We start from the raw sequence: 19876 nt of genomic DNA, 5'->3' as shown, positions 1-19876 counted from the left end.
CACACGGTTTGAAGTCGACCCTCGATCGATGGCTGCGCCATTACCGTAATTACTAACAATTCCTATCATTTTTTGTTGCTGGAGGGGTTGCCCCCCCTACCTGAAAATACTGGCTCTAAGACATCTTCCACATAACGAGGCAGAGAAGACTAGACACGAGGTTGCCAAAATAATTGAGAACAGCAAAATATCAAAAATGAATATTAGCTTTGGTGAAGCAAAGACTCAAGAGAGCTTCGATTAAATAAAGAAATTCAATTTATGGCAGCTGATGAAGGCTGTACTACTGTAGTGATGTCCCGATCAGATTATGATAATCAAATTTAAGATTTACTGGAGGAAGATACCTATATTAAAATTAAACGAGATCCAACCAATACTTTAGAACACAAGACTTCTGTAATAATTGAAAATGCATTATTCCCCAAGACTGAGCAATACCAAATTAAGCCACGGGCCTCAAAAGCACCAATATTGTATGGGCTACCAAAAATTCATAAAATCGGTATCCCATTACGACCCATAGTAAGTACAATAGGCTTTGCCACATATACATTAGCAAAATATGTAACGAAACAAATACAGCCCTACATCGGAAGGACATCTTCATTTATAAGAAATTCAGAACATCTTGTGAATGTGATTAAAGATATGAAACTTAACCCTCATGATATTTTGGTAAGTTTTTATGTAATTTCTCTGTTCACTAAGGTTCCAGTTGACAAGTCACTTAAATTGCTTGCTACACTGGTAAAGAAGACAGGTTTACAAGAAGATATTCCAAAACTAGCTGACCATTGTCTAAATAACACTTAAATCTTGACTTAAAGCTTTCGTGATCGCAGGAATTCATATTCTTTGGGTCTTTCGGTAAAGTCACGTAGATAGGTTCAAAGAAAATAACAAAAAAACAACGATGTTTCGATCGCAACACAAGCGGTCGTCTTCAGGAAAAGGGGGGTTACATTCCAAAGGCAAACTATTTATAAGGGCTTGAAATGGGCATAGCCCAAATGTCAGCAGCCAATGTTAATGCAAGTGGTGGGCAGCCAACCCAACGGTGGTTGATTTTCCACCAATCAAAGGGCTGCCAGGTGAGAATTAGCATGTTAATGAGAGAGCATGTTAATGAAAAAATCCCAGAGCCGCAACCGGAGTGTAGTCGGCGCGCGGAGTGGCTGTGTTGGTGTGAATCCTGTGAAAGTGTGTGAGATGGGCGTAAAGCACAACTAACATCAGGAAGTGGTAGAATGGGAACATCATAGCCAGTTATGACTTAAACTGGTTGATAACGTCCTTCCAATGATTGCTCAGTTTGTCCCCATCTTCTCGGTTGAAATTGTGTCTGTATATATGGATGGCATCATGAACGAATCTTTGTTGATAGCCAGTGGGCTTGCAAAGTACCTTCGTCTTAGAGAAATCAATTTCGTGTGAGCCCACCGCATTAAAACAATGATCAGCCACGGCCGAGGTATTGGTCCTACCGTGTTTCAGATCTGCCTTATGTTCACAAACACGGTCCGAGACATGTGCTTAGTTTCCCCAATGTAACTACTACCGCAGACACAGCTTAGTTTGTAGACGCCGGGGTATTGCATGTCAGGAATCACATCCTTCACAGACGGGATCAGATCACGAATTTTATGTACTGTGTTAAATCGAACCTGGATCTTGTGTTTGCTCATGATTTTGGAAATCTTTTTAGTGACCCCTGCTATGTATGGCAAGATGATGGTTTTGATTGTGTCCTCAGATGGTTGTTTTCTAACGTTTGGGGTGATAGCTTTACAGATTATGTAGTCTGAATATCCATTCATCTTGAGAGCTTGGTGTACGTGTTCCAGTTCACTGGCGAGGTGATGACGGTCGGAAATACATCGAGCTCTATGGTGTAGAGTTTTGATGAGGGAATTCTTATGCGATGGATGGTGGTGGGAGTCAGGTTTTATATATGCATTCGTATGGGTGGCTTTCCTGTAGACAGAGTGTCCCATTGAGCCATCTGGTCTCTTTTCGATTAGAACATCCAAGAATGGTAGCTTGCTGTCCTTTTCCACCTCCATGGTGAATTTAATGGCTGGTGTATGGAATTGATGTGGTTGAGGAATTGGTTCAGAGCTGGTCGGCCATGTGGCCAGATGACGAACGTGTCATCTACGTACCTCTTTCACAAGGACGGACGTAGAGTGGATGCCTGGATGGCATCTGTCTCAATTTTCCATTAAAACATTGGCTACAACTGGAGATAAAGGAGAACCCTCTGGGGTACCTTCAACTTGTTTGTAGAAAGTTCCATTCCAGGTGAAATAAGTGTTGGTGAGGCAGTGTCTCACCAGGGCCGGTACATCAGCATTCAGTCCTTGTTGGACTAAATCTTCAATGATTGCAATGATGTCAGGCACAGGAACTTTGGTAAACAAATAATTTTGGTAAACAAAGAGACTACATTGAAACTAACGAGCAAATCACGTGGAGATATTATGAATACACTAGCGGTAAGTAGCCGGCGTTGCCCGGGCGAAAAAGACACACACACACATCAACTTACACACAGACATCGACCCACACACATAGAAACCCATCGACTTACACGCACACAAACAAATATGGACTCACACACACAGACATCGACTTTAGAGACACACATGTAGTTACACACACAAATCGACTGATACATACATAGACTCAACAACAACAACAACCGCCATTCGTCACTAAGTGGAGTTGATATCACCACGACGCTTGTGGCAGGCTATGTACACCTTGAGGCCACGTGAAGTGTCGAACGCCCGCTGGCAGGAGGTCACAAGGCAGACCCAGGTGCCACGGGTCGACTGACTGAGATGACTGGCTGATGCACCACCTGTGCCCTGTACCATGCTAACTTGCTGTGCTTCAGCCACCCGGCGCTCCGCTCGTTGTTCTGAGCGTCGCTCCTCCGCCCTCAGTTGTTGTTGGAGGGTAACTGCCTCCAACTGGCCAGCAGCGTCCTTCACGAGGCTCCTCCACAGAGGCCGATCTTGACACCGCTGGTAGCAGTCATCGACAAGTCCACTCAGCTCCACATCATCCTGTACCACATCACTCCATCTCTTCTCTAGCCTATGCCGCGCCCGTTTAGCCCCCTTGATCCGGCGGAACAAAAAGCGTTTAGGCATGCGGTGGCTGGGCATGCGGGCTACATGGCCCAGCCAACGCAGCCTTGCCTGCCGTAGGAGGTCACGAATGGGACTTTGTCCAGATCTTTCAAGGATTTGTGAGCTCATCACACAATCCAGCCTGGTTAAACCCAGGATGGATCGTAGGCAGGCCAGTCTAAATGTTTGTAACCGGCGAAGATGTTGCATTAGGGGGGGTCCAAGTTTCGCAAGCGTAGAGAAGGGAGGGAATGACCATGGGCGAGAAGACCTGGAGCTTCGTGCGGAGCGAGAGACCAGGTAGCTTCCACACAGTGTTACGCAGCCGATGACACCAGAGTGAGACCTCTGGTGTTAAACCAGAGCCGGTCATGAGCACACTGGGCAGGTATGGGAAACCTGCACTCTCTCCACAACTGGGCCATCACCAATTGTGAGTTGTGGGGGTGGATTGTACAAAATACCCAGGCAGGTGCTTAGTTTTGGTGGGGCTGATCGTAAGGCCCCACCTCTTAGTGGCAAGCTCCAGATTCAGCAGCAGCGCGTCCAACTCCTCTTCTGAGTGAGCATGAATTACTAGATCATCGGCATACATAACGTGGTTGAGCAATAGGGAGCCATCCCTTGACCGCACCCGGGCATCGATCAGCCTCCCATTGTATCTGTACCAGATGGGAATTCTTCCGGTACAGGCATTGAAGGCTTAACGTGGTCCAAATATATGTAAAAGAATGTGGGAGGCAGAGGACATCCCTGTCGCACCCCAAGGTGTAGAGGGAATGGCTCTGACTCACAGGCACGTAGTTTGATGTGGGGCCGCTCACCATCATGAAGGTCCTTAAGATTGTAAGCAGAGGGTCAGGGACTCCGAAAGCACGAAGAGCAACCCAGAGCCCAGGCCTACTGATGGTATCATAGGTCTTGAGCAGGTCAATAAAGCACACACATGGACTAACAACAACAACCGCCATTCGCCACTAAGTGGAGGTGACGTCACCACGACACTTGTGCCAGGCTATGTGCACCCTGAGGCCACGTGAAGTGTCGAACGCCCGCTGGCAGGAGGTCACGGGGCAGACCCAGGTGCCACGGGTCGACTGACTGAGATGACTGGCTGATGCACCACCTGTGCCCCTACTGTGCCAACCTGCTGTGCTTTAGCCACCCGGCGCTCCGCTCGTTGTTGTGAGCGTCGCTCCTCCGCCCTCCGTTGTTGTTGGAGGGCGACTACCTCCAACTGCCCAGTAGCATCCTTCACGAGCCTCCTCCACAGAGGCCGATCTTGACACTGCTGGTACCAGTCATCGGCAAGTCCACTCAGCTCCACGTCCTCCTGTACCACATCACTGCATCTCTTCTCTAGCCCGTGCCGCGCCCGCTTTGCCCCCTCAATCCGGCCGAACAAAAGCTGTTTCGGCATGCGGTGGCTGGGCATGCGGGCTACATGACCCAGCCATCGCAGCCTTGCCCGCCGGAGGAGCTCACCGATGGGACCTTGCCCAGATCTTTCAAGGATTTGTGAGCTCCTCACACAATCCAGTCTGGTTAAACCCAGGATGGATCGTAGGCAGGCCAGCCTAAATGTTTCTAACCGGCAAAGATGTTCCATTAGGGGGGTCCACGTTTCGCAAGCGTAGAGAAGGGAGGGAATGACTGTGGCCGAGAAGACCTGAAGCTTAGTGCGGAGCGACAGACCAGGTAGCTTCCACACAGCGTTACGCAACCGATGAAAATATATTGCCGCTCGACTGATTCGGAGTGAGACCTCTGCTGTTAAACTGGAGCCAGTCATAAGCACACTGCCCAGGTATGGGAAACTCTCCACTCTCTCCACAACTGCCCCATCACCGATTGGGAGTTGTGGGGGTGGAGTGTCCGATGGTACAAAATACCCAGCCAGGTGCTTAGTTTTGGTGGGGCTGATGGTAAGGCGCCATCTCTTAGTGGCACGCTCCAGTCTCAGCAGCAGCGTCTCCAACTCCTCCTCTGAATGAGCAGCTATTACCAAATCATCGGCATACATAACGTGGTTGAGCAATAGGGAGCCATCCCTTGATCGCACCCGGGCATCGATCAGCACACACACACATATCAACTCACACACACACATTGACTTACACACAGACATCGAGTGACACGCACATATGTATAGACTTACACACACATATGGACTGACACACACATACACATGAATGTACACACACACATTGACTGACACACATAGACAGAAACGCACATTGACTTACACACTGACATGGAGCCATGCACACACATGGACTAACACACATACAGCGACTGATACACACACATGGACTTACACACAGACGCATGGACCTACACGTACACACATATGACTGAAACACACACATCGACACACACACACATGGACGTGCACAGCAATCCCCGATGATGGCACAGTTATCAGCATCGCAGCACTACATATCAGTAAATAGCGGGACGTGAGCAATCGAAGCAATAGAAATACATAGAAGATATAAGCAGAAAAAAGTGTCCATAAAATAGCAGCAGTACGTACAGGTAAGTTGAAAAGCAGGCTACAGTGTAGATAGACTGCCAGTACGCCGACTCAATGACATAATAATTGCTACAGTGGACATTAAAAGCTGGCAATACAGGCAGCAGCTGAAAAAGCAGGATTCAGTGTACATGAAAGGCTGGCAGTACACTTAGTGAGGTAAGAGCAGCCAACAGATTATAGACTGGCATACACCCATAATGGGCAAAAGCAAAATGAACAGTGTAGTGGCAGTGCACTGACGTGAATGAATCAGCAGGCAGCAGTCCACAGCACAGACTGGCAGTACACCATCGCAGCGTCATAAAAACGCACCAAAAAAGTAAATATTTAGCAACCTCATAATGAAAATGTAGTTGTTTGCTCACAAACATAATTGTATTATTAGGCAACTTATTAGTTTCATAATATTCTTTGGTTCTTTCGGTAAAGTCACGTAGAATGAGAATAAAATAATAAGGCCGCTTGTGTTGTGGCCGAAACGTCGTGAGAATATTATTGTGTTATTTTATTTTATCAATTTATTATTTTATTCTCATTCTACGTGTCTGGTACCAGACAGTCTCGTCCCTTCACCTGATGAAGGCCGCTTGTGTTGTGGCCGAAACGTCGTGAGAATATTATTGTGTTATTTTATTTTATCAATTTATTATTTTATTCTCATTCTACGTGACTTTACCGAAAGAACCAAAGAAGATGAATCATTGCAGTCACGAAAGCTTTAAATCGAAAAGTTTCATAATAGTAAACAATGAAGCAGAGTTGTTATCTGCACACAAACATAATGTTTGTAATATTTGTAAACGTATTTGTTTAATAATAGTAATCAATAAACCTGAGTTGTTAGCGAAAGATTCAATAACACATTCCTGCGGAGGGAGCTGGTAGGAACGTTGTGGTGCTCGGTCAATGGCCAGGGTCAATGGCGGCGTGGTGTATTCCACACAATATGCCCGACTGTGAGGGTGGGCACAAGCCGGCGTGAGTAGGTTAAACGTTGAGTTGTATAAGGGCACCACGGGGTGACCAGCCCCTCCCCACCCAGCCCCACCCCTCCCACCCCCCACCCAGTCCCTCCCCACCCAGTCCCTCCCCACCCTCCCCACCCAGCGCCACCCTCCCCACCCAGCCCCTCCCCACCCTCCCCTCTCCACCCAGCCCCACCCCTCCCATTTTTGGATGCACGACGGACGGACACAATAATCCCCTGTGGGCTGGTGTAACCAGGAGGTTCCTACCCGTAACATTGTACTTAACATTGGCGTGGTGACGCCTAGTCCAGTGCAGAGCCCGCGGCCTCGTCTAGATTGGCAAGCCGGAGGAGGTGAGACATTGCCAGGCTGCGGGCTGGGCCGCTACCTCACCCCAGCATTCCCCCGCCCGAGCCATAATAATACTATGTAAGCGCTTTAATAATATTAATATCTAAGGACGTTATAGCAGTAACTGCACGCATGGTGTTGGGGGGGGGGCGAAGAGGACATGAGACTGTGAAGAAAAATCCGCAGCGTTATATGTATATTTATTGTATGTTAAACGCGCATCACTTGGCAGAGTCCGCCCCCCTCCCCCCCCGCGGCAATTGTCAGTTGGTACGGTCGATGTTGTTTCAATAAGTAAATAATTAAAATAAAAATGCCACGAATTTGTTAATTAAACTACTTTAAAGTTTACGGATGAGAAAACGGAATAGCCTATTCTCATTGCGGGGCTTAGGGCGTGCTGCCTAGCATTTTTTTTTGGATATAAAGGCCACCGTTCGAGAGGCAAATCCCTCGCAAGCGCGTACGCGGATACTTTTATATATAAGATTGGTTTGCTCAATAATTAACCTCTTCTTGCGCGAAAGCAATTTTTGTCTTTATCACTGCTTTTATTCTGACCTTGCTATTGGTGTCATCAGATGACGAGTCCATGCAGGTCTCTGGTAGGGCAGTGCAACCCCTCCACCCACGTGTTAGGGAGCAGCCTACGAAAGCAGATGTCACAGAACTACTTCTGAGATCCAATCCCAATTTTTATTTGTAAATTGCAGATCGATTCTCCAGTGGCTTCGAGGGAGGGGAGGGCGTGCCGGATTTGCTAAAACGCCAGATAATCACTACATCATCATCGTTATTTCAAATCACTTATAATTTGCACATTCTTGTATGACATGTTTTTAGGTGTTATGTTTTTTTGTGTTTTAGTATACTATGTAAAATTGGCATAAATAAACATACAAATAGACAGAAATAAATATCCTGTAAAAAAATACTCTATTTACTGTGCCATATTTACCACTCCAATCTCGAAGACTCTGCATGGGGTGATGTATATACGTGCAGTATTTTATTGTTTAAGTTGTATGTAGTGTATATAATATTTAACACTGATATCAAACAAACCTACTTTTTGTCACGCACGCGGTGCCAATCGCCCGACTGGGTTACAGCCCTTTTGAGCGGTTTTGCCGGATCGGCCCGGGACCGCCGGATAATGTTGGAAGTTTCCGGATAAATCGCGTGGGTGCCGAATGATCGATGATCAACTATACCTGCAGAACTAATTTGAAAAAAAAGGACAAGTATTACCACGCAGTTCGATCTGGTACACACATCTTTGTTCAAATGAACCTTGCCTGGTGGAATATGTAACTTCAGTTCATACAAATAACACGCTAAATAATTTTGCTGAAAGCTTTTGTGGTTTTTAGTTACACATTTTTTTCAAGCTTGTTTTCGTCACATCTGCCCCTTAAATTAACATTTTAAGATAAGGTTATTCATGTTTTGCGATCCTTCAATTATTGTGAATGTTATATCATCAGTGTTGCCACACAGGACGTGATCACCGCAAACTGTGCACATTTATTTTTTAACTTTTAAAGAAAAGACAGTCCAAAAAAAACATCATGTTACTTCTTGTTGCATTTGTATATATTTAGCAAGGAGAGTGACAGTTGGTGGCAGGTGTAATAAATGCCATGCATAATAATGTGATGATGGCCATGTGTAGAAATGTGATAATTGTAATGGCAGAGATGATATGATAATAGCAGCTTGGAGTCTGATGATGATTATATTGCGAACAGCCGTTGACTTGCAAATGTAATATTTCACAGCTGTTGCTCGATGTCTCTTCCTATCCCCTGCCCAGTGTGTGATGTCTTCCTATCCCCTGCCCAGTGTGTGATGTCTCTTCCTATCCCCTGCCCAGTGTGTGATGTCTCTTCATATCCCCTGCCCAGTGTGTGATGTCTCTTCCTATCCCCTGCCCAGTGTGTGATGTCTCTTCCTATCCCCTGCCCAGTGTGTGATGTCTTCCTATCCCCTTCCCAGTGTGTGATGTCTGTTTCTATCCTCTGCCCAGTGTGTGATGCCTCTTCCTATCCCCTGTCCAGTGCGGTGAACTCATAAAGAGCCTCAAGCAGCGTGCAGGCCGCCCCCTCTCGGACGAGGAGGGGGAGGGGGGGCAGGAGGAGAGATCGGCAGCTGAGAGAGAAACCGATACAGGGGCAGGTGTGGAGAGAGTGGCGGCTATAGAGGACAAGAAGATGCTGGCCCTCAGGGAACAGCGCAGCCCTGCCCGGCTCTCGCAGCCAAGGCCCACGGCTCTCTCTCTTGCCAGGGTGGTACGTTCCTCGCACTGAACACACCAGCTTGTTACGCACTCACTTTACTGGTTTCCCCAATCCACGTTGAATGCTTAGTCTACCAGACCTGACTGTGTCATCTCATTGACACACACTGCAGGTCACAACAACTCACCCACTCACCACATTGCAGGTCACAACTCACCCAGCCACTCACCACGCTGCAGGTCACAAAAATTCATCCATTCCCCACACTGCAGGTCACAAGAACTCACCCACTCACCATACTGCAGGTCACAACAACTCACCCACTCACCGACTCACACAGTGTGCAACTGCGGTCATCCAGAACATACAGAACAGACCGTACAATGTATAACGACGCAATGTCCCAATCCACAGATACGAAGGAGACATCACAGTGATACCACTACTCCGATGCTACTGATGCCGTTATCTGGCTTGACCACCTGAATATTAAATTGTAGTCCTTGCTCTGCATCAACATTAGCCGTACAAAATAAGACGATACGTTGATTTTAAATCTGGTGAGAAGGAGATATTAATTGGTAAGAATTTGATCAGTACATTAGCACCTCTAAATATAATCTTTGCAAAGTGTGACAAATTCTGTCAGATAGGGTGAAGGGTTCACGATAAGAATTGTGGCGTAAAACAACCACTTCGGCTTACCCAAAAACAAAATGGATCATAGCATTAGAACATGAGAGGAGATGTGTGGACATAGGATGACACAATAGCCCGATCCAAACACACGAAGGAGACATCACGGTGATGATGATGATGATGCATTAACCCGCTGCTGCTTCTGACGTGCTTATCTGCTGGCTTGGGCACCTGAATGTGAAATTGTAGTCGTTGGCTCTGCATCTAACATTAGCAGCCGTACAAAACAAGAAGAAAATGCATGGTGAGGATGTTTTATGGTGGTATTTGCCAGTGTCTTGTCATTTTTACTCTGAAAACTGATTTAAAGGAAGCTTCTTTGAGCATGCACGTCAGGCCTCCGAGTCATCACATGGGGCTGCACGGATCACTGTGCAGATGACACGCCACTCTTAATTGAAGCCAGACCACAGCGTAGTCTCTGTGTGTGCAATGCTCCCATCTGGTGTGATGTTATCTCCCACTCCTGGTATGCAGGAGGTCAATTAAGCAAAGTGCATCACAGCCTTTCCTAATATACACAGTGGGTGGGAGTTAGAGCAGAATACACGATAGACGAGTTACTCATGGGTGCTGGTGTGGCGGGATGTTAACTACCTCGCCTGGTATGCAGGAGTTCGTGGGTTCGATCCCAACCCTGACTCTTGCTGTATATTTTAAGTTTGCGTGTCTCTCTTCCATTGGTCATGTGGATTTTTTTTCTCTGGGCCCTCCGGTTTTTCCCTCCGCATTTGGAAATATGCATTGATATTATTTAGATTATATTGCTGTTATTAATGTCCAAAAGATGGGCCACTTTGTTGAGCAATCATTTGTGGCGAAGTCGCTTCTGAAACATTAAGTTAATACCTCAGTGGGCTTTGCCTGGTAGGATAGGGATGGTTTGGTGTTGTATTTGTTTGGGTGATTTGTTTACCTCTCTTGTACTTTGCACTACTGCTATTTTTATGTATTGTTTGTTGTAACGTTGACTTCGTACCCCTGACTGGATATCTGAAAAAAGAGCTTTATAGCTCGTCGAATTCCTCCTCCTGTAGTGCGTAAATAAATATTCCGATTATGATATTATCCGCTTGCATTGGAAACGGACGCACGTTTTTCAACAGTTCAACAATTATGATGGCGTACAACTGGACTCTTCAGTTGCACCCATTGTGCTTCGTTAGCGATGGGGGGCTTTTGCTTCGACGGAGGACATTTTATCACAAATACATCTCTTGGCGAATGGCATTACAGTACCGTCAGAATACAATCATCTTCAGGCCGACTTCTTTAAATGCGGGGCCTCAAGCGAGAGACGTTGCGCCCTGGCTGTCGTGTGCAGGCTGCGCGAGACGGTGGCGCTGGAGTTGGTGCTGGAGGTGGCTCTGGCAGGGAGGAGCCTGGCTCTGGAGGCCCTCTCGTGGGGGCGTGGCGGCCAGCAAGCGCCCGCGCTGTCATCCCGGCACGTGCGTCACGCCACACACCACTGCTGCTGGCGCTCACTCTCACCACCACAAACACCGCACTGCTACTGTCACCACCACAAACACCGCACTGATACTGTCACCACCACAAACACCGCACTGATACTCTCACCACCACAAACACCGCACTGATACTCATTGGTTTTTTCGGTAAAGTCACGTATGTAGAAATACAATAAAATTATATTAAAACAAAAAACAATCACGACGTTTCGATCACAACACAAGCGATCTTCATCAGGTGTCAAGAACAAATCACGGAGGTAAATACAACAAAAAGATGAGAGACGAGAATCAACAAACCTGAAAAAACATGTGAAGCACATCCAGTTAGGCCAACAACACAGTTAGACACTTCCTGGCAGACCACGAATTTCAGAAGAGTGTTAAATTTCGTGTTCAACCTTTGGATTGCACATACCAGCATAATGTTTTTTCAGGTTTGTTGAATTCTCGTCTCTCATCTTTTTGTTGTATTTACCTCCGTGATTTGTTCTTGACACCTGATGAAGATCGCTTGCGTTGTAATCGAAACGTCGTGATTGTTTTTTGTTTTAATATAATTTTATTGTATTTCTACATACGTGACTTTACCGAAAAAAACAATGAGTAATTTTATGCAGTCACGAAAGCTTTAATACTTTATTACCGCACTGATACTCTCACCACCACAAACACCGCACTGATACTCCCACCACCACAAACACCGCACTGATACTCCCACCACCACAAACACCGCACTGATACTCCCACCACCACAAACACCGCACTGATACTCTCACCACCACAAACACCGCACTGATACTCTCACCACCACAAACACCGCACTGATACTCCCACCACCACAAACACCGCACTGATACTCCCACCACCACAAACACCACATTGCTGCTGATACTCTCACCACCGTGGCACCCCTCTTCGGACATGTCTGGTCGACGCATCAAGAGCAGACCAAGTGCCCTCGAGTTCGCTCTTGTGGGGCTCTTTTGCGAGCGGCGGCATGAGTGTGCACTTGCAGGCGGGCGGTACTTTCATCTTGCACGTGTACGGTCCACGGTCAATATCCCGGGACTGCTGTGAAGTGTGGCTTTTCAAGCGAAGGCCGGGAGGCAGCGCTGGGACCAGGCCAGCAACATGGAAGGAACCCCTTCACATGAATGTGGAATTTGTTTGTTGCGGTTGAACCCAAATCAAGAGCCGAATGGCTCACAGGGTAAATCATAATAAATGAAACTAAACTGAAACTGCTGACAAAGCATTCTCTGGTGTGACACTGGTGGTGAGACTAGGCCATAAAGAAGGCCGTCTCTGGTGTCGGCCGATCAGTTTCAAAGACAATTCCTATATTTTCTGAGCGTGTTTGTTTGCATGTTCACCACAAGTACGTGTGGTTAATGAAGACTTGATTCTTTACAAAAGCTTTCTATTTGGTGTTTGAACATATTAACACCTATTTTATTCCCAGAAAGGGTAAATTCTAGTCTTATTTTTCATACTATAGCATTGCCAGCTGACCTGGGCACTGTCCAGTGTCGATTTGAGTGTGGGATTTTTAACAATGCCAATCTGTTTGTAGGCATGCAATGCTATCCATTGCATTTGCCAAGCTGCTTTAATGACTATGCACGTGCGTGTGGTGCGGGAGTGCGTTGGTTGGCACGCTGTACTATGAACCCGGCGACCCGAGTTAGATTCCCGCTCACGGCTAACACCGGTGACGATTATCTGAACTGGCCCTGGGCCTCCTCCCCTAGGTCGACTCAGCCTCAAATGAGTACCTGGTGCGGTGTGTAAACATCAGCACTGGTGTGGTGCTGGCCACCCACCGCTTTCATATGCTGTGTCGGCCTCCATAGGTGCTTGCTAACAGCACTTACCCCAACAGTCTGTTGATACAATGGAGGATCTTTGTCTTGTTATGTGGGGATAAGTGTGTGTGTGGGGAGCGATGACACTGGTTTGCAGACTTCACCACCAACCCGGAAACCCGAGACCAATTCCCGCTTATGGCCAACATCGGTGACGGTTATCTGAACCCGGGCCTCCCCTAGGTTGACTCGGCCTAAAATTAGTTCCTGGTGCAGTGCGTAAACATTGCCACTGGGGAGACAAAGGCGGCCAGGGGTGATGCTGGTCACCCACCACCTCGTGTGCTGTGCCGGCCTTCATAGGTTCTGCTCCACAACAGTCTGTCAAGCCTATTACGGGGGACGGATCTCTTTCTGTGTGTTTAGGCCCCCCAGAGTGCCCACCCAGAAAAGGGGCCTCTGCTGATAGACCCAGGAGGAGGAGGGGGTCAGGAGGAGGAGGTGGTAGACGCTTCTGTGGCTCCACGTCCCACAGTGCATTCTACACGGAGGATGGAAACCACGTAGGTGAGTGCCAGCATGGGGGGGGGGCGCTGAGCCGAATGGCCGAGTGGATTTAACACTGGTTCGCATCCACGTCTCGTTACTACGCCTCGTCTCGGTCGAAACTCCGCCTGCCATTACTCACAGCGTTCGTCATCCACGCGCACATCCCCTGATATTTCAGTCGTTCGTAACAGCTGAAGTGGTCAGAGCAAAATCTAAAAAAGTAAATCGTAAACTTGGTCGTCATTTGCGAAGGTCATCATGTACGTAACCCTTTTTGGCCAACTGTTGTACATAAATGATAACATGCACAGCAGCAAAAGCCAGCAAGAAAACCAGCATCTATTCTATTTTTTTTATTAAATCTCTCTTTTTTATTAGGTAAGGCCCCACTGATCTATGTAGCACTTTTCAGAAGCGACCTGGCTATCACAAATGATAACTCAACAAAGTGGCTTATCACGTGGAAATTTATAGCAGCCCAAAAACTATATTCTTAGTTTTTTCGGTAAAGTCACGTTGAAGAGAAACAACAAAATAATAAAATATATATAAAACAATAAAAAATTCTCACGACGTTTCGACCATAACTCAAACGGTCGTCTTCAGGTGTGTTGGTTCGCATAAATGTATTTTTAAACGGCGCATTTATTTATTTATAAAGAACGTTAGCGCCACGCGCAACGATTTGGCAGTTTACCCAGGACTAGTCCATCTATATTCTGAAAAGAGGAGGGGGGAGACGAAATTTTTTATAATGTATGCTGTCTGAAAGCCACTGTAAGCGTGAACAATCAATTAAGACCTGAAATGGTTTATCAAATCTTTCCAATGATTGCTAAGATAGAATCCATCTTCTCGGTTGAAATTGTCTCTGTGCTTGTATATGTGGATAGCCTCATGAACGAATCTCTCATGGAAGCCAGATGGCTTACAAAGAACCTCTGTCTTGGAAAAGTCAATGGCATGTGAGCCTACTGAATTAGAACAATGATCTGCCACGGCCGAGGTGTTGGTCCTACCGTGTTTAAGGTCTGCTTTGTGTTCACGAATGCGGTCCGAGACATGGCGTTTGGTTTCTCCAATGTAACTACTACCACAGAGGCAACTTAGTTTGTAGACACCAGGGTATTGTATGTCCGGAATCACATCTTTTACAGACGGAACCAGATCACGGATTTTATGTAATGTGTTGAAACGGACCTGGATCTTGTGTTTATTCAAGATTTTGGAGATCTTTTTTGTGATCCCAGCAATGTAGGGTAAAGTGATGGTTTTGAAAGGCTCCTCAAGAGGGTTCTTCTTCATGGTTTGAGTGATAGCTTTGCGGATTGTATAGTCGGAGTAACCATTAGCCCTAAGAGCTTGGTGTACGTGCTTGAGTTCACTGCTTATGTGTTCCTGGTCGGATATGCATTGGGCTCTATGATACAGAGTCTTGATGAGATAATTCTTCTGTGATGGATGGTGGTGGGAATCCGGTTTCAGATAAGCATCCGTATGGGTAGCTTTCCTGTAGACAGAGTGGCTCATTGAACCATCGGGTCTCTTTTTAATTAGGACATCCAAAAAAGGTATCTTGCCATCTATTTCGACTTCCATGGTAAATCTGATGGCTGGGTGTATGGAATTGATGTGGTCGAAGAATTGGTCTAGAGCAGGCCGGCCATGTGGCCAGATGACAAAAGTGTCATCCACATACCTCTTCCATAAGGTTGGCCGCAGAGTGGCAGTCTGGATGGCGTCAGTCTCAAATTTCTCCATGAAAATGTTAGCTATAACTGGAGAAAGGGGGGAGCCCATTGGGGTGCCCTCAGGTTGTTTGTAGAAAGTTCCATTCCAAGTGAAGTATGTATTGGTTAAACAGTGTCTCACCAGGGGGGGTACCTCAGTGTTTAGTCTTTGATGAACCAAGTCTTCAATGATTGCAATGGTGTCAGGTACAGGAACCTTGGTGAATAAGGAAACTACATCAAAACTGACAAGCAGGTCATCTGGGGACAGGGAAATACCCTTGATTGTCGATACCAGGTGAGTAGAATTTTGTACCGCAGAGGTACACTGAGGTACCCCCCTGGTGAGACACTGTTTAACCACTACATACTTCACTTGGAATGGAACTTTCTACAAACAAACTGAGGGCACCCCAATGGGCTCCCCCCTTTCTCCAGTTATAGCTAACATTTTCATGGAGAAATTTGAGACTGACGCCATCCAGACTGCCACTCTGCGGCCAACCTTATGGAAGAGGTACGTGGATGACACTTTTGTCATCTGGCCACATGGCCGGCTTGCTCTAGACCAATTCTTCGACCACATCAATTCCATACACCCAGCCATCAGATTTACCATGGAAGTCGAAATAGATGGCAAGATACCTTTTTTGGATGTCCTAATTAAAAAGAGACCTGATGGTTCAATGAGCCACTCTTTCTACAGGAAAGCTACCCATACGGATGCTTATCTGAAACCGGATTCCCACCACCATCCATCACAGAAGAATTATCTCATCAAGACTCTGTATCATAGAGCCCAATGCATATCCGACCAGGAACACATAAGCAGTGAACTCAAGCACGTACACCAAGCTCTTAGGGCTAATGGTTACTCCGACTATACAATCCGCAAAGCTATTACTCAAACCATGAAGAATAACCCTCTTGAGGAGCCTTTCAAAACCATCACTTTACCCTACATTGCTGGGATCACAAAAAAGATCTCCAAAATCTTGAATAAACACAAGATCCAGGTCCGTTTCAACACATTACATAAAATCCGTGATCTGGTTCCGTCTGTAAAAGATGTGATTCCGGACATACAATACCCTGGTGTCTACAAACTAAGTTGCCTCTGTGGTAGTAGTTACATCGGAGAAACCAAACGCCATGTCTCGGACCGCATTCGTGAACACAAAGCAGACCTTAAACACGGTAGGACCAACACCTCGGCCGTGGCAGATCATTGTTCTAATTCAGTAGGCTCACATGCCATTGACTTTTCCAAGACAGAGGTTCTTTGTAAGCCATCTGGCTTCCATGAGAGATTCGTTCATGAGGCTATCCACATATACAAGCACAGAGACAATTTCAACCGAGAAGATGGATTCTATCTTAGCAATCATTGGAAAGATTTGATAAACCATTTCAGGTCTTAATTGATTGTTCACGCTTACAGTGGCTTTCAGACAGCATACATTATAAAAAATTTCGTCTCCCCCCTCCTCTTTTCAGAATATAGATGGACTAGTCCTGGGTAAACTGCCAAATCGTTGCGCGTGGCGCTAACGTTTTTTATAAATAAATAAATGCGCCGTTTAAAAATACATTTATGCGAACCAACACACCTGAAGACGACCGTTTGAGTTATGGTCGAAACGTCGTGAGAATTTTTTATTGTTTTATATATATTTTATTATTTTGTTGTTTCTCTTCAACGTGACTTTACCGAAAAAACTAAGAATATGAATTACTGCAGTCACGAAAGCTTTAAATCAAAAGCCCAAAAACTGTTAAACGCGTGTTTCTAAATGTGGAGGGAAAAACCGGAGGGCCCGGAGAAAAATCCACATGACCACGGTGAGAACACGCAGAAGGTTGATCAAATGCACGACCCCCTGTATACCAGACGAGGGAGTTAACATCTCGCCACTGCAGTGCCCCCATATATAATTTGCATGTCAAGATGACGTCGCCATTTTTGTCATACTCCCCCCCACGGTTTTGTCAGAGCCACGAGCTCAGGATGTGAGATTGTTTTTGACGTGGGCAGCAAAGGGCTTGAGATACGCTGATGCTGGCAGTGTGTGGTCTGGGACTGTTGTTGCTGTTATTTAAACTGCCTTTCGCAAGCTTGGGAATTGATGTACTCATGCAATTTGAAGTTATATAGTTTTTTACTTTTTCTTATTTAATGGGCACCACGGTCGCGAGATGTTATTTTTACGCTGAAAACTGATTTAAGAGGAGCTTCTGCGAGCATGGGGCTGCACGGGTCACTGTGCAGGTAACAGACGCCACTCTTAATTGAGGCCAGACCACAGCACGGTGTGTGCAATGCTCCCGTCTGGTGTGATGTTATCTCCCTCACCTGGTATGCAGGAGGTCAATTAAGCGAAGGTCATCAAAGCTTTTCCTAATATACACAGTGGGTGGCAGCTAGAGCAGACTACATGATAGAGGAGTTACTCATGGGTGCTGGAGTGGCCAAATGTTAACTACCTTGCCTGGTAAGCAGGAGGTCGTGGGTTTGATCCTGACCTTGACCCCTGCTGTATATTTGGAGTTTGCGTGTCTCTCTCCCCATGGTCGCATAGATTTTTTTCTCCGGGTCCTCCAGTTTTTCCCTCCACATTTAGAATGATGCATCTAGATTATTTAGATGTGTTTGCTGCTGTAAATTTGCACATGATGAGCCACTTTGTTGAGCTTCTGGAAAATATGCTAATAGCTCAGTGGGCTTTACCTGATAAGATGAAAAAAATCGTTTAGTTCTATTTGTATATATTTTTAAAGTAATTTGTTTACTTTTCCTATACTTTGCATTCCTATCGTGTTTTTGCATTTGTAGAGTCGTGCTTCGTGATGCCCTGTGGGATTGTAGACTCAGACGGAGACCAGGGTTGAATATTCAGGGCTGCTTGCCGTTTATTCATGCCAACATCCGCACTCTTAGTTCCGTCGCGGGTACTCACTACTCCCTGTCTCTTAGCCCTCTCTCCCGACTCCCTCGACCTTCGTCCAGGCTACCTCGCACCCTTCCACCCGTAGCCTCCTTTGTCTCTCGGCCCAGGAGCCTTTCTACCTGCTACCTGTCTCCTCGCTCTCTCCTGGCTCTCCTTTGTCTCTAACCCCTCCCCTTCCGTCCAGGTTCCCCTTTTATCCCCTTAGCCTGGGCTCCTCCCTTTTACCTGTCTCTCCTCCTTCTACCTGGCTCCCCCCACTAGCAGACGTCTCACTCTGTCTACTTACCCTCCTCTCTCGCCCTTCTGGCACTCCCTTTTTGCTTGGCCCCCTTCCCGCGGTTGCCCCTCGTTGGCTCCCCGCAGTACTCCTCTGCACATTGTTTATTTTCGTAACGTTCTTACCCCATGCCCCTACTGGACATCTGTGGAAAATAACTGTATAGCTCATCAGATTCCTCCAGTATAAACAAATATTCTGATTCTGTCAGTTTAACATGTAAGCTTTCCCGACCAATATTATCCATAATCGAGGTTTTTTGGGTTTAATTTCGTAAATTTGAATGTGATAGCCAATTAGTAAGGTTTATCAAGTAAACAACACCGGTTGTGTGTTGGAGAGTAAACCCACAACATTTGTGTCGGGCGGTGGTGGGTTTAGCGATACATTTACGCAATCTAACCCAAAAAACCTCTGAATGGATTGGATTGTGATTGTGTGTGTGATTGTGTGTGATTGTGTGTTTGTGTGTGTGATTGTGTGTGTGTGATTGTGTGTGTGTGAGTGTGTGTGTGATTGTGAGTGGTGCCGGATGGTAACGCTGTGGTGAGCAGTGCCATGGGGGGAGGGCCAATTTCGATTGGCCATTCCCCTCATGGCATTTGTAGCCACCACAATGGCCAAAGGGGGCTCTGGACTGATGCGAGGGGCTAGTAACCCCTCCACCTTCAATGAATTACCACTAAACCACAAAAACAATATCCAACAAAGCTTGTGCTGGAGGCCCCGGGGGGACAGGCGTCTATGACGTCTCCTGGCCAAACCCCATTTGGCGGAGCCAGGAGATTGAATGCTTACCCTCGGGTTTCCTCCAGAAACAGCAAAAATCCACTGCGGGTGGCCACATGGAATGTTCGAATGCTCAATGCGGAGGAGAGGCTGCCCCTCTTCTGTTGGGAGCTGGACCGGTACCACCTGGATCTCTGTGGAATTCAGGAGGTCTGGTGGACCGGCTCTGGCTCCTGCCAACATGAGGGGTGGGCAGTCCTCTACTCGGGGCAGGAGACTGCCAAACAACAGGGAGTGGCTCTTCTTCTGAACAATAGAATGAAGGGGGCGTGGGAGCGTGGCAGTGAGGTGTGGGAAGCTGTAAGCCCCAGGCTACTTTGGGCTTGCCTTCCCATCAACCAGAGGCGAGGAGTGGTGGTCGTAGTTACT

At 46.6% G+C, this 19876-nt stretch overlaps 1 protein-coding gene across 2 annotated transcripts in view; it reads left to right on the top strand.

The window, feature by feature from the left end:
• The window catches only part of VWA3A (von Willebrand factor A domain containing 3A), a 137339-nt gene that overhangs the window by 91989 nt on the left and 25474 nt on the right, over positions 1-19876 (top strand). For both annotated transcript variants that reach the window (XM_076069946.1, XM_076069945.1), the window contains exons 21-23: positions 9059-9289; positions 11262-11385; positions 13641-13781. In XM_076069946.1, the coding sequence (XP_075926061.1) occupies positions 9059-9289; positions 11262-11385; positions 13641-13781 (496 nt within the window). The remainder of the gene's footprint in view (positions 1-9058; positions 9290-11261; positions 11386-13640; positions 13782-19876) is intronic.

The sequence above is a fragment of the Petromyzon marinus genome, chromosome 26 (assembly GCF_048934315.1).
Source record: "Petromyzon marinus isolate PM22_M1 ecotype Great Lakes invasive population chromosome 26, UKy_Petmar_22M1.pri1.0, whole genome shotgun sequence".
NCBI classification, from domain to species: domain Eukaryota; kingdom Metazoa; phylum Chordata; class Hyperoartia; order Petromyzontiformes; family Petromyzontidae; genus Petromyzon; species Petromyzon marinus.
This window is presented reverse-complemented; position numbering and strand designations above follow the sequence as displayed.